A 15,035-nucleotide genomic window follows, 5' to 3' on the forward strand; every position below is an offset into this window, starting at 1 on the left:
CTTATTGCTTCTGGTTGCCAAAAGGTACAGTAAGAGAATCAGTCCTCTTATTCAAGCCTCTGGCCCTTGAAACCTACACTGTAAAAAATAATCCATCACTCTAAGCAATAATGCAAGCAAGTAATGGTGAGTTTATAGAGGTAACGATGGGTACCAATGTTTTTAGCAGGGCCAGAAGCTACGGTACTGTAATCTCTAGACATACAAAAAAAATTAAATGCTATAGAGGAAGATTTAAAAAATACCTAATATCTTAGATTATAAAGCAGAAGCTAAATTACTTTAAGGCTATTTAGAATGCTATGCTTAGACCATGGAAAATGATAATACATGTATTTTATATATTGTTAGTGTGTAGGCGAGTGCACTGTAGAGAACTATGGTAAATTCAATCCAGGATCAGTTTTAATAATATACTAACAAACATGATGATTCGTTCAACATCATCTTTGTACAATATATTGAACTCTGGTGTCAATTGGCTGTTTACTATAGGCCACATGGTTCTCAAATGTCTCAAATGGGTCAGGTTGATACATTACCAACCGTACTGGTGGCTACGGCCCTGTCTGATATACCTCCAAAGTAACTTAAACTCACAGATAGATTTCAGAAGTCAGGGATACAGGTATATCAGATGTCTAACTGATGTATTATGTACGTTTGAATGCCAAACATACTAAACCACAATGTAACTCTCTGCAATTAAACTCCAGTAAAGAAAAGAAGTAGTAAGAAAGTAAGCTTATATATATATTTTTTTTCAGAATGTCCTGGAGGTTATAGTTCACCATGCAATAACAATGGTATTTGCAATGTATCAACTGGTTTCTGTCATTGCCATGGAAACTTCAGTGGACTTGCATGTGAATTGTGTGATGATGGTTACTATGGCAATACATGTTCTGGAGGTAGACCTTTTCACATGAAAAATAAAAAGTTTGGATTTTATGAAAACAGAGGCCTTAAAAAGAGATATATGTGGGTCTCCATTGTATGTTCTCTTCTGTGAACCTTTCTTTGAAATACTGTAGTCCTCACTATTCTGTGCCCCAGTATGTTTTATTCATCAAAAAAACTATAATCTTCAGATGTACTGCCTACAGTACAGTACATTAAAAAAAATGATATTATTGTTTTTAGAATGTAGTTGTATTCAGGGAGTATGTGATGCAGGTATTGATGGGACTGGTGTCTGCTCTTGTTTTCCACACTATCAAGGGATAAACTGTTCTGAGAGTATGTATATAGGCTCTTAGGCTTTTAAATTACACTACATACAATACACATATTTAAAGTTATAATTACTGTAATTATTTTAAAAATGTATTCTGTCAATTAAAATACTGTATAAGAAATGCCAAAAATAAGAAATTTGGTTTTCTATGTTACAGAAGATAAACCAAGATACAGTATGCATTTATATTTGTTAAGTCTACAAAAGTTTCAATGGCCATTGAAGAGATTGTACATTTTTGGGAAGAAATATATGGTGATTGAAAGGGGAAAAAACAAAATTCATTTAATGTTGTATTTTGATCATGGTGATTCAATTATGAATTATAATCATATCTTTTAAGGAACTGAATCTTGCATTGCTGCTGGTTGCCATGCCAATGCAAGTTGTAGACCAATACAAGGGAGCATTGAAATAAACTGCACATGTAACCATGGTTACATTGGAGATGGCTATAATTGTCAAGGTATGTATATTCTCACTGGATTTGTTGATCCCGTACGATTTGTTTATTTTCTCACATTTTTAAAACGGTTAAATGTACATACTGAGACTTTAACTGTTCACATACAGAGGCCTTAACTAATACAGGACCTTAATTGTTTACCTCAGAGGCCTTAACTAATACAGGACCTTAACTGTTTACCTCAGAGGCCTTAACTAATACAGGACCTTAACTGTTTACATACAGAGGCCTTAACTAATACAGGACCTTAACTGTTTACCTCAGAGGCCTTAACTAATACAGGACCTTAACTGTTCACATACAGAGGCCTTAACTAATACAGGACCTTAACTGTTTACCTCAGAGGCCTTAACTAATACAGGACCTTAACTGTTTACCTCAGAGGCCTTAACTAATACAGGACCTTCACTGTTTACATACAGAGGCCTTAACTAATACAGGACCTTCACTGTTCACATACAGAGGCCTTAACTAATACAGGACCTTCACTGTTTACATACAGAGGCCTTAACTAATACAGGACCTTCACTGTTCACATACAGAGGCCTTAACTAATACAGGACCTTCGCTGTTCACATGCAGAGGCCTTAACTAATACAGGACCTTCACTGTTCACATACAGAGGCCTTAACTAATACAGGACCTTAACTGTTCACATACAGAGGCCTTAACTAATACAGGACCTTAACTGTTCACATACAGAGGCCTTAACTAATACAAGACCTTCACTGTTCACATACAGAGGCCTTAACTAATACAGGACCTTAACTGTTCACATACAGAGGCCTTAACTAATACAGGACCTTCAATGTTCACACATACAGAGCCCTTAACTAATACAGGACCTTAACTGTTCACATACAGAGGCCTTAACTAATACAGGACCTTCAATGTTCACACATACAGAGGCCTTAACTAATACAGGACCTTCGCTGTTCACATGCAGAGGCCTTAACTAATACAGGACCTTAACTGTTCACATACAGAGGCCTTAACTAATACAGGACCTTCAATGTTCACACATACAGAGGCCCTTACTAATACAGGACCTTCGCTGTTCACATGCAGAGGCCTTAACTAATACAGGACCTTAACTGTTCACATACAGAGGCCTTAACTAATACAGGACCTTAACTGTTCACATACAGAGGCCTTAACTAATACAGGACCTTCACTGTTCACATACAGAGGCCTTAACTAGGACAGAACCTTCACACCTCCTCAAGTGTAGACTATTTTCCTTCGGGTAAATCAGTTTATTACCTTCCAGGTGATTTAATAACTTAGCTATAATAAGATGTTGGCTAAAAGAAAATGGCATGTTTTTTGTTTAGTAATATAGGCCTACAATGAAACGTCTATTTTAGATACCCCACGGTATAGAGGGTTAATCGTAAATTAAAAACAATTTTGCTGTAGCGTACACGACGTAACACATCGGTAAACGTCGCCTGGAAAGAAACTATAGTACACAATTTGGTCCCTGGAACAATGTTGAACGATTCGTACAAAGGGACACCATCAGAAAATTGCATAGTGCGTTGTTTAGTTAGATCGCTGACAATAATGCATGCGTATAAAGTGTATTGGTCCTACGACGTACTCACAGTCGAAATGGAACATTTACGGTTTTTAATTCTAGGCGCTGAAACTATACGAAGTGAACACACATACAGGCCCTACTACTACTACTCTGTTTATGTTATTTCTTGTAGAGATTGATCCTTGTGTGAACCATACCTGCAGCATCAATGCAAATTGTTATGACACTGGAACGCTGCAGTACAACTGCACTTGCAAAGACAATTACAATGGTGATGGTACACTCTGTCATCCAGACAATCCATGCTCCAACAATAATGGTGGATGCCCATTGGAAACGTCTGTTTGTCATTACCTGTCTGCTGGGAAGGTACAGTAAACAATTTCTAGAAAGTTCCAATTGTAAACGAAACACTAAATAACTATTATACTATTTTATGCCACTTTCCCTTTTTTTATCCCATTCCCTTCCAAACTGAAAAATGGAACTATTACATTGTGGATGATAGATGGGTCATTATTTAGAATGATCACTCATTGTCTATATTATAATTTCAACAAACAAACAATTATAGCCTCACTCATTTAAAATGCTGAAACACCCCTTATAGATTGTCAATATGTAAATGTTATTTAGCCTGATCCTTTCTTCCTATGACTTTCTGTAGTTTGCAAACAATTTTGAAACATTTGTAATTTTAGTATACTGTACTGACATTGAACAACAAATTGAATTTTGTTTTTAGTTATTTAGTTTGGGCCACTGTGAGGCACTTGTAATGTGAGGCTCTGTTACTATTGAAATACATTAATAGAAATGATTCTTCACCTTGACTGCGTGCAATTTTCATACAACTCACTATTTTTCACAGAGCAAGTGTGAATGCATTAAACACTATGAATTGAACGACAACAATATCTGTGAATTGGAAGACCTTTGTCTGTCAACCAATGCAAGCAGCTGTACTGCAAATACTGAATGTTATATGGTGACACCTGGCCAAATGGGATGCAGGTGCAAACCAGGCTATGTTGGTACCCACACCTGTTATGGTAATATTATGCAGGTAAAACCATAGTTTGTTTATAATGGGTTCATGCAGATGGTAGGTTATTTTTGTATTCACATGTATTCTCCCAAATCAATTTCACACAAACCTAGATACCGAATCCCAGATGTCAAATATTTTACCTACTTACCTTAATCCAGATACAGCCTCTGATTGGTCTTGTTGATTATTTTGAATGGCTAGGCCTAGCCTACCACTAAACTAGTGTTTGTTATGTTTGAATTAATTTATTATTATTTATGCTAAACCTGCTTCGGAAGAACTGCATTGTACCTTTTATGTAATTATTTGTTTTTTAGATTGTTTTGATGCACGATAGGTCTGATATACACATAGTATTAATTTAATGCGTTTAATATGAAAACAATAATTATTATAAGGTTACAGTTGTAGCTAAAATAACCTACTTAGCATTCTTTTCAGCGTTTACGTGAATTAAACATCAACACAGAGGGCACCCTTTATGGCCAGTTAACCACCTGCATGGAATTACTAGAGATTGCTGATCTTGGGGTGACGTTGAGCAGCTTGGATTTATACTTTACGCTACTTATTCCAAATGAGGATGCGTTTAACAGAATGGATCAACAGGTATTCATTTGCCTATTTACATCATTTAAAATGGAAATGAAAAATAAAATATGTTTTTTTTCCATCATTTTTTACTATCATTATCATATTTTGGTGTATTAAAAACAAATATAATCAACTCTCCCAATGCTATACTTCCTGAAAACCGGAAACACTCCCAAAACCAGACTTTTCATGAGATCCAAAAGGTCCCAAATTCATTTTTTCTATTAAAAACATTCCGAATACCAGACTTTCCAGAAAACTAGATATTTTAGTCCAGCCCAAGGGTGTCCAGTATGGGAAGAGTTGACTGTAGTAATAACAAATTATGATGCAAAAATAAATGTTTACCTCATACTATACTATATATTTATATATACTTTATATCTCACTCAGGAAGCAGATTTGTAACAGTTCAGTCATAGTAGTACATTCAATTGCAGAAACAGACATTCAGTATACTAGGTGTGGTTCCCTAGGTTAATCATTGTATACATCTCAGTTCGAGTTTGTGCTGTCTTTTGTATAATTAAGCAAAAGTCATCTTTTAAAGAATTGCACAAATATTGATTGAAAAACAATTTTTTATTTTAAAATACTGTATAAAAAGGCAAAAAAAATTATGAATGAGAAACATTGTCAAATTTGTTTTTCAGATTTTAGAGATGGCCAGAAATGATCGTGAGTTTGCAGGCTACTTGATGAAACTGTTAATAATTCCAATTCATCTAGACCAACATAATCTGATTATTGCTAATCATGTTTATAACTTGATGGGCTATCAGGCAGAGGTTAAGCAAGATCAGGTAATATAATGTTTCTTACAAAGTGAGCCTGTTGCCCAATAATGGAAAACATTACTTGCTTGTTATATTATTGATTTTACTGAAGAATAGTAAACTAAATTTTTTACATACAGACTTCAACTCTCCGATTATGGCGGGAGTCTCTCGATATTTCAAGTTATCTTCCGCTCTCCTTCTAAAATGATGCCAATATCTTTAGGTTTTTTCATAGATATGGTTTGATAATATTACTATAGCACCCTCTATAGTTTCATAAAATCTCCATTTTTCCAAGTTAGGAGGTCTGCACATGGTTGTTACGACTTTTATAGAATATTTTATATGTCAAATTTGGTGTTTAAAATTGTTATGCATCCATATTTATTCCGTAAAGCCTAGTCTATATAATTGCGCTGGCACGTGTTGCAGTGACTAACACAGATGCAGTTTATGATGTATGCCTTACTACACATTACATCAAGCTGCTAGTATAGTTAGATACTGCATATGGATGTTCGCATTGGAGGATGTACATCCATGCGCATGTTATTGTATCTTGCATCTAGATAGGCGATATTTAGTACTCACTACCTGTGTACAACATGAAAGCTATCTAAGGAATGCAAATATATAACATTACAAAAAACATTCATTCAAACAATATAAAATTACAATGTTTTTCTCACTTTAGCAAACAAAAATGATAATATTTTATTTTAAAGGAAAATGTGTTACAATATAATCTTGAGTCAAACATAGGCCAGCTGGTAAATATAGATTTGGTTGCTTCAAATGGATATATACATGTATTGGATGAAGTGGTATTTACTACTGTACATGTTAACAGCAATACATCCGTAAGATTTATTTTACAATTATTTTTATACAATATTGATAATTCTCTGCATGATTTTTTGATGGTTGTAGACAGACAATCATAACAGTTATGAACAATGATGCACATAGCACTGGGGAATACATGTGATAGTGTGGTATGCCTGGCAACTGTCTCAATTTACAAAGTCAAAAACACCCAACAAGATGCAGACCATAAACAAGGAATGAAGTATTTATTTAAGAGGATACAGTAACAGTTCCGATACAGATATATAGAGTACTTTACGCACCAGGATGGGAAGTGCTTGATGACTGCAATTTACAATGTCCTGCCTACTTTTAGACTGCATGCTGCATCTCCCACCAAAAATTGTCTAGGAGCAATGAACTACATATTTGCCGTTGTCTCAAGACATCAAGATCACTCCTTAAAACACTGCAATACAATTCTAATTTGAATAGCGTCTACTAAGGTGTACATAAATAACAAAATGATGAGAGCAAGAGGATAACCCTATAAGCTCAAAAGCTTTTTTCCATAGGGGTACTTGACATAATAAGAATAAACGAACATCATCCAAAATATTTATAATAATAAGTAAATCTTTATTAAATAATAAATTATGTTTTTTCAAATATGTTTTTGAAGTGTGTTTATAAACAATTATGTTTTTCATTCTATTTTGACCTATTAAGACATGTTCAAATGTTTTTCTTCTTTTTTTAGATTTCATTATATAAAAAAATAAGTGAAGAAGATAATTACCAGATATTTAAGAAGTGTTTGGATGTGAGTTTAATTTACTTTTTAATATTTAATCAATTCTTATAATTATATTATATCTGTATTTTAACTTGAACAAACTGGTACCATTTCAAACCATATTTTGTTGTGTACACGAAAAATAATAAAAAAATATTTAAAATTTGTTTTTTTTTTATTCGTATAATGATTATTACTAAAAAATAATGATAATAAATACAGAGTAACATAGCTATTTTCACTTCTATAATTTATAAAATGTTTCTTATTTGTTTGTATTTTCAGCTTTTTGAGTATTTTAAGTTCTTGGATGAGTCTGTCGGTCCATACACTGTTTTTGTACCAGTCAATCATGCATTTGAAAACCTCACTAATGAAGAACATGATTTTCTTCTTTCAGACCAGGTAAGAATATTAATATTTAACATTTTACCTTTAAGTGAATTTAAATACTATTTTTATGAACTCTTTGTTAGTCAATGTCAAATATCATTTGAATAAAATATTAGGATTATGATGTATATATTCTTTTAAAATATTTTCCAGGGACGTGACAAATTAAAAGGAATACTTGAAAATCACATTGTACCAAATGCACAGGTATTTATTTATGTTATTGAATGACAAACAACAGCAGACACTCGGCTAATATACCCATTTCACACGTAGAACAAATGTAAAAAGTTTGTTATAACGATAATGGATAATCTCTTTACAACGGTTAAAATGACAAATTCAACAGTTGAGGACGTAATTTATATTAATTTTCTATCTCAAGTTTCCCGTTTACTATTTTAAATTAGGCTTAATAAAGTCTACAGTTCTCTATTACGAATTAAAAGACGTTTACTATATAATTTCAATATAAAATTTAATGACAAAAATAGAGATCGACGTTTCGGTACCATCATAGAACCATTTTCAAGATCAAGTGAATACAAAACAATAATAATTATGTGCACTAAGCACCAAAGTTGGTGACAGGAAATGCTAATTGAGGGCTAATTAAGTAATTAGCTCCTCCTACTGAGTTAGATAAACAATTTAGCTTTGATGGAATCCGATTGTTTATTGAGTGTAGGTTTTATCTCTAGTTCTCTATTCTTCTAAAAAGAACCAATTTCATGGAATAGACGTAGCACTGTAGATAGGACCGGCTCCCTTTTTACCAAGACTGATGTGTTCACATGCATGAACTTGTAATAAAAAAGTGTACATTGTGAAATGGGTATTAGTTTATGGTTAAGAATAGGAAATTTTATAAATTTTAATCTTGAATAATTTTATTATTATAAAATACAACTGCATCCACATTGATGACAAATCCTTGTGTTTTTACTTTTTTTTTTTTTTGATTGTATCATCATCATCACATGGCATCTTTGTAACAAAGTTGACCACCATAGCATTTTCATTGCTATTCTGTAGCATTATTTGTAAAAATAAATGAAAGAAAATACCATCATTATGGCAAATGTAAATACACAGTCAATAAACAACATAATTTAATTATTACCATAAATCTGGGTTATTATTCTTTGATTGTTTTTTAGGGTTGGTTACTATTAGAGTAGTGGGTTACTATTACTAATCTTAAATTAGGCACCTGAAAATAGTAGCCCACCCCCAACTTTTCCAGTCAGCAAATCATAGCAACAAATTTGATTGAACTGTAACTTTATTTTATAAACTTAAAAACACTGAATCCTCCCCCACTCCCGAGAGCAACATACATTATCTCCTTATTTTCAAAATACGGCTGCATCAAAAGTTTTTGTGACTCTAATAGTAACCCCCATGGGTAGAGGGTAGAGTAGTAGGTTATTATTATAGATTGACTTATAAGGTGGGTTACTATTAGAGTGTGAGTTACTATTAGAAGATTTACGGTATTATTATTACTAGTATTATTATTATTTGTTATTATTATTATTACTTGTTATCTTAGGTACCAATTGATACATATCTTACTCAACGTCATTTAATTTCCTTATATGGTACAAACTTGGATCTTTTTGTATCCAGTAGAGTAAGTACTTGTATCTTTCACCTCTTAATTCTGTATTTCATAATACTACAACAACAAATGTTTTAACAAGGCAAAGAAGTATATTACTTTGTTTGATAACGTCAACAATTTTCAACTTATCTTCATGATTTCCATCCTGACATTAATATTATTGATTTTCAGGAAGATCGATACATTGGTGTCACAAAACCTTATTAAAATGTCAATATAGCTGTATCTTCAATATGGCTGAAATATTAAATTAAACTGCACGCTCCTAATCCCACTGAATATTACAAGAATAGGCAAAAGAAATTTGAACTCATAACTTCTGCTTTGGAAAAACAACAGACCTTATACTGAGCTGGCGAGTAGGCCACAGTGTGTGTTTTAAAATTTGACATGCCTGAATGATCATCACAATAGTTTAAGTAATAACGGCCAGTTTCAGAATGATTAATTTTGGTTACATTGTTCTCAATTTTTTGACCACTCACAAATATTTCAGGGAGAGTTTGAGATTTCATCTCAATCAGTTATTACACATACGGATATACTTGCAAGAAATGGTATCATGTATGAAGTGTCTAACCTAATAATACCTGATGATTTACAGCCACTTGTACATGTATGGTGCAACACAACAACATATGAAACCATTCAGGTAGTATATAATTTAATACACATACTACATGGTATATCCATGGACCTATAAATCAATTTAATTTATAGGTCACTTCTATAATACTAGGATCCAAATAAAATTATTTCAAGATTTTGTATCTATTCAATTCAATACCACCTTACATTACATAACCTATGTAAATACGAGAACGTGATTGGTCGAAATGTCTACTACTGCTTCATCTATCCAAATTTTAAAATGGGATGACCGTACATGCATGCTATGCCAACTAGATTGACCTAATGACAACATTGTGAAGGCAGGCATACAGTAAATACTTTAAAAGTTGTGAAATCAACTAGGTTTAAATCTTATAATGTGTTCACAATTTGTTGTGAATTTATCCATATTGTCTTCACTGAATATTGTCAAGCCAAGGTCATCCTTTGCTGAGGCGAGAAGGAGAGCAAGCAATGATAATGTACTACAGTAACATTTTGTATTAAGGATATTTACATTTATGTAAACATAAATATAATGATTTGGAATGATATTTTTCTTCTCTCATGACTGTTTCATGTTCCCTTGGAGTATATCAAATGTTATATTAAAGCAGGTAATATCTGTATAATCACACAATTTAAATTGTGTGATTATACAGATACTGCATTCTTGCATTCTTTGTATACAACATTGTAGCCAGCTCAATTCAACACCACCTTATATTAAACAATTCATAAATACCCACACTCTTACTACATGGTATAAATAAGCACCACCACATATCAAACCATTCAGGTAATATACAATACACTCTTACTTGGTAGTTTTTGGGGAAAAATAACTTTAGTTTTTAAATGTTGACTTTAGGGAAATTGTGGAAGTTGTATTGAACCAGAAAGAATAGTGTGTCCAGTTGGAACGGTCAGAACCACCAATGTGAGTAATTAAAACATCACAAATACACTAAATAATATAATAAGTATTTCAACAATTTTATCATAAATAGTAGCGTTACGTTAAGTGGGCCATGCTATCAGAAGGGCGGGTCCCATGCCTCACAAATCTGTCTTTTGCTTTGATCTCTGGCTAAAAACGCCATACTATCTTTTTTAGCGCGTATAACGCGACTCTACAGCTCACTATGTCGGTCGGTAAGCACTAACTCAAATTTGAGCATGCGACTGCAGCCATGTATATGGCCTTGTTCTTGATATTTGTTTATTACACAATCTAAAGTATTTAAAGTTTGTCTTCGTTCCTAACGTTCCTAATCTGCAATCATAATCATGTTATTGCTAACTTGTATTTGTAGGAAACATTCAGAGGTTGTCTGTTCAATTACAAGTATGGAGATATTGATGTACAGCAGGAAGGATGCTCCCTTCTGTGCAGTCAAACTGTTGTTGTAAGTTATATTACTTGTTAAAGATAAATATCAATCTTTGTAAACAGTGTCGCAATACTTTTTAATGGACGTCACTAGTGCAAAAAATGTTTACATATGGAGACTTTATAGTATTTTTGATACTAATAAAATACATATTAGAGGAACCATACATACCCCTTATATCTGAATTAATAGTTGTAAAGCAGATTTGGTTATTTGTAATAAGATGAAGTCAAATTCATAGTGTTAAATATCCCGTTTGAAAAAACTTCAATAAAGCTCACAATTGGTTGAGAAAATTGAGAAATATAAATTGTGGATGACATTCAGAAAGGTTATAAGGTGTAAATTTGTTTTATGTTCCCTGCAATATTCAGTGTAAACTGAAAGAAAGTGACCTGCTCACAATTGGTTCGGAAAATTTAGAAATATAAATTGTGGATGACATTCAGAAAGGTTATAAGGTGTAAATTTGTTTTATGTTCCCTGCAATATTCAGTGTAAACTGAAAGAAAGTGACCTGCTCACAATTGGTTGAGAAAATTTAGAAATATAAATTGTGGATGACATTCAGAAAGGTTATAAGGTGTAAATTTGTTTTATGTTCCCTGCAATATTCAGTGTAAACTGAAAGAAAGTGACCTGCTCACAATTGGTTGAGAAAATTTAGAAATATAAATTGTGGATGACATTAGTTATAAGGTGTAAATTTGTTTTATGTTCCCTGCAATATTCAGTGTAAACTGAAAGAAAGTGACCTGCGATACATTTACATTTTTTATTTTTGAACAATAAAACATTTTATAAGAGGGAAGGAGAAATGGTCATTGGATATGGAGACTTTGTTTTTAAGGTGATGATGAAAGGGTGATGGTTGACATGAATGTCTACTTGTCCTTTATCTTTATTTAAATGACGATTAAAAGTGATGATGATATGTAGTATAACTAATAATTTAATTGCAATATCTTATTTGAATCAGACTCCAGCTTGCTGTGAAGGTTTTTATGGTGCAAATTGTCTACCATGTCCTGGAGGATTTCTCCAACCTTGTCTCAATAATGGCCAGGTAAGTGTACATTTCTCTATAATAACTCTCCATAAATATTTTGTTTTAATTGTTATAAAAATATTGGTAATTAAGTCATAAGAAATAAGTTTGTGGCTAAAGTGTATCTGGTTATGTAAGTCACAGTGTTCTGCATTGTATTTTTAATTTTTATAAGTATTTAATATTGTATTGATATTTATGTTGGTCAAATACATAAACGAAACAAGGCGGAATATTAAATTAGTTTACTATGCATTAACACTATTAAATTGCATGAACTTTCTTTAGTGCTCTGATGGTATATCTGGTAATGGCTCTTGTAAATGTAAAGCACAGTTTACTGGAACATCTTGTGAACTTTGTGCCGATAACAATACATATGGTGCCAACTGCAAGCAAGGTTTGTATTTCCATTAAAAAACTACTTATATCTAAACAACATCTAATCCACCAGTGAATATAGACTTTGTTTATACAGAACTATATCGGAGAAAAAATTAAAATATCATTCCTTTGTTGCACCCTCTCTTTGGAATAAACTCCCACCTTTTGTCAAATATTCAGCCACTTTTGATTCATTTGTTTTTAAACTGCTTTATTTTGCAAATTTCAGGATAGACATTTTTTTTAATTGGTGCAATATGAATGTTTGATTTTATATAATATACATTGTATAATATTGTGATAAATAGAGCATTTCCTTATACCATCAGTTATTTGTATTTTTGTTTTTAGAATGCACTTGTTTACATGGTGTATGTGACAATGGTATCCATGGAAATGGACATTGCAAAGGACACTGCTTTGCAGGTTACCAAGGACAAGATTGTCAATATCAGGTTCAGACATGTGGTAATGAGTACTGCCATTCAAATGCTGAGTGTGAACAGGACCCTGATGGTGGTGTTATCAGGTGCGAACAGAGTGTAGATTGTCAAATCAGGGACTTTAAAATAGGTTGTAGATTAATTGAATTGTAATGAGCGTCTGTGAGGACGTATAGCTCTACATGTGTATGAATGGTGTGCACTGCATACACACTTACACTTCACCGGCTTATTAAAGTTGTCAGTTTCACAGAAGCCCATTTCTCCTTTATGCATTCTATGAAAACAATTCGCAGAGAGAAAAAACATTGGATACACTTGACTGCACAAGAAGACAAGACAGGGTTTTGCATTGCGGGGAATATTCCTTGAGCAGGTCTGGTTGATGCTGGCACGGTGTCAGCTTGACCCAATCCAACAATGATTGAATATTCCCTGCACACAGTTCTGTGAGAAAAGGGCTAATGGGTAATTCAGCACATATATGCCATTGGCCGGTCAGTCTATTTACCGAAAACATTGGGTACAAAATATATCTGTATTCATAGAATGAGATAATATGAATTCCTAATATGTATTCAAAATTTTAATATTATTATTATTTTTATAATTTTAGATGTGTTTGCCTTTATGGTTATGAAGAAGTAGGACCTGATTGCATTTCTATGAATTACTGTAGCAAACCTACACAACACCATTGCAGTCCTCAGGTAGATCATTATTGTATATAGGAATTTATCAATGTTTTAAGATATTCCCTAATATTTGTCTTCATTGGTTAGATTGTTATATCATCATCACAGTGACATGTCAATAGAGAGGTTTCGCAACCTTACGAATACGATAACGAAAACGGATACGTCACACATTTGTGAAACTTTTGAGCTGATCCCCATTTCATATTCGTAAAGCGTATTCGTGTTGACGAATATCACCAGTCATATTCGTAACTACAAAACGATTATAGTTTTTGATCTATTTTGCACATTTTACATTTGAATCAGGAAATGATTCATGATTATAATATAATTATAGATTTATTTAAAGTAATTTATTAAAGTAATTTACTAAAATGCCAGGTCAATTTTGATAAATAGCAGTTTTTAAAGTCCTCACTCGCTTTGATGTTACGCTAGGCCTAGGCAGCCAAGCACCAAGTTCGCTCACATTTACCGCAGTCATATTTTGGACGGCGCCCTCAATATTTCGTTGCCATGCGAAACAGATTTTTACTGGCTTACGAAAACGAATACGTGTACGTGACGTATCCGTTTTCGTTATCGTATTCGTAAGATTGCGAAACCTCCCTATTATCACTGTATCAACTACATCAATAGTACCATTCTCCTCTTCAGCATCACATTGTCATTATCATTCATTGTCATCTAGTATGACCTTGACCTTTCCAATTCATTACCTGTCATTGTCTACATAAAGTTATGATTCTTTTAAATAAAAACAAATAATAATTAATCAATAATGGTTGTCTTTAGCACTTTACACAAAAAAGTCCATGAAATCCTAAAATAACCAAAAGAAAATTGAAAATGATACAAATGGTACAATGTGAGAATAAAATAAACATTTTGTGAATTGTATTAGGCTGAGTGTGTGTATGATGGTCCTGGTAGATACCATTGTGAATGTGAAGAAGATTATGCTGGTGATGGCTCTGAGTGTTCACCTATTGACCCCTGTACTCTAGAATCTAGGGGTAACTGCCACCAACATGCACTCTGTGTCTACACTGCCCCTGGACAGGTAATATAATATTTTAATTATATCCTTTTTTATGATTTTAATATCCATTCATTACCAAGTCTATTAAAATGAGATTTAACTAATTAGGATGAAGACAACC

General features: G+C 32.9%; 1 protein-coding gene across 1 annotated transcript in view; it reads left to right on the top strand.

The window, feature by feature from the left end:
- LOC144856399 (stabilin-2-like) overlaps positions 1 to 15,035 on the top strand; it is a 56,045-nt gene that overhangs the window by 694 nt on the left and 40,316 nt on the right. Inside the window, exons 2-21 of the mRNA XM_078714401.1 lie at positions 768 to 911; positions 1,144 to 1,239; positions 1,581 to 1,703; positions 3,419 to 3,615; positions 4,118 to 4,312; positions 4,739 to 4,906; positions 5,545 to 5,694; positions 6,396 to 6,530; positions 7,238 to 7,300; positions 7,559 to 7,678; positions 7,820 to 7,873; positions 9,222 to 9,302; positions 9,790 to 9,945; positions 10,777 to 10,845; positions 11,222 to 11,314; positions 12,279 to 12,365; positions 12,636 to 12,747; positions 13,083 to 13,260; positions 13,791 to 13,884; positions 14,777 to 14,935. Coding sequence (XP_078570527.1) covers positions 768 to 911; positions 1,144 to 1,239; positions 1,581 to 1,703; positions 3,419 to 3,615; positions 4,118 to 4,312; positions 4,739 to 4,906; positions 5,545 to 5,694; positions 6,396 to 6,530; positions 7,238 to 7,300; positions 7,559 to 7,678; positions 7,820 to 7,873; positions 9,222 to 9,302; positions 9,790 to 9,945; positions 10,777 to 10,845; positions 11,222 to 11,314; positions 12,279 to 12,365; positions 12,636 to 12,747; positions 13,083 to 13,260; positions 13,791 to 13,884; positions 14,777 to 14,935 — 2,474 coding nt within the window. The remainder of the gene's footprint in view (positions 1 to 767; positions 912 to 1,143; positions 1,240 to 1,580; positions 1,704 to 3,418; positions 3,616 to 4,117; positions 4,313 to 4,738; positions 4,907 to 5,544; positions 5,695 to 6,395; positions 6,531 to 7,237; positions 7,301 to 7,558; positions 7,679 to 7,819; positions 7,874 to 9,221; positions 9,303 to 9,789; positions 9,946 to 10,776; positions 10,846 to 11,221; positions 11,315 to 12,278; positions 12,366 to 12,635; positions 12,748 to 13,082; positions 13,261 to 13,790; positions 13,885 to 14,776; positions 14,936 to 15,035) is intronic.

This window comes from Antedon bifida, chromosome 11, assembly GCF_963402885.1.
Source record: "Antedon bifida chromosome 11, ecAntBifi1.1, whole genome shotgun sequence".
In the NCBI taxonomy this organism is placed as follows: Eukaryota; Metazoa; Echinodermata; class Crinoidea; order Comatulida; family Antedonidae; genus Antedon; species Antedon bifida.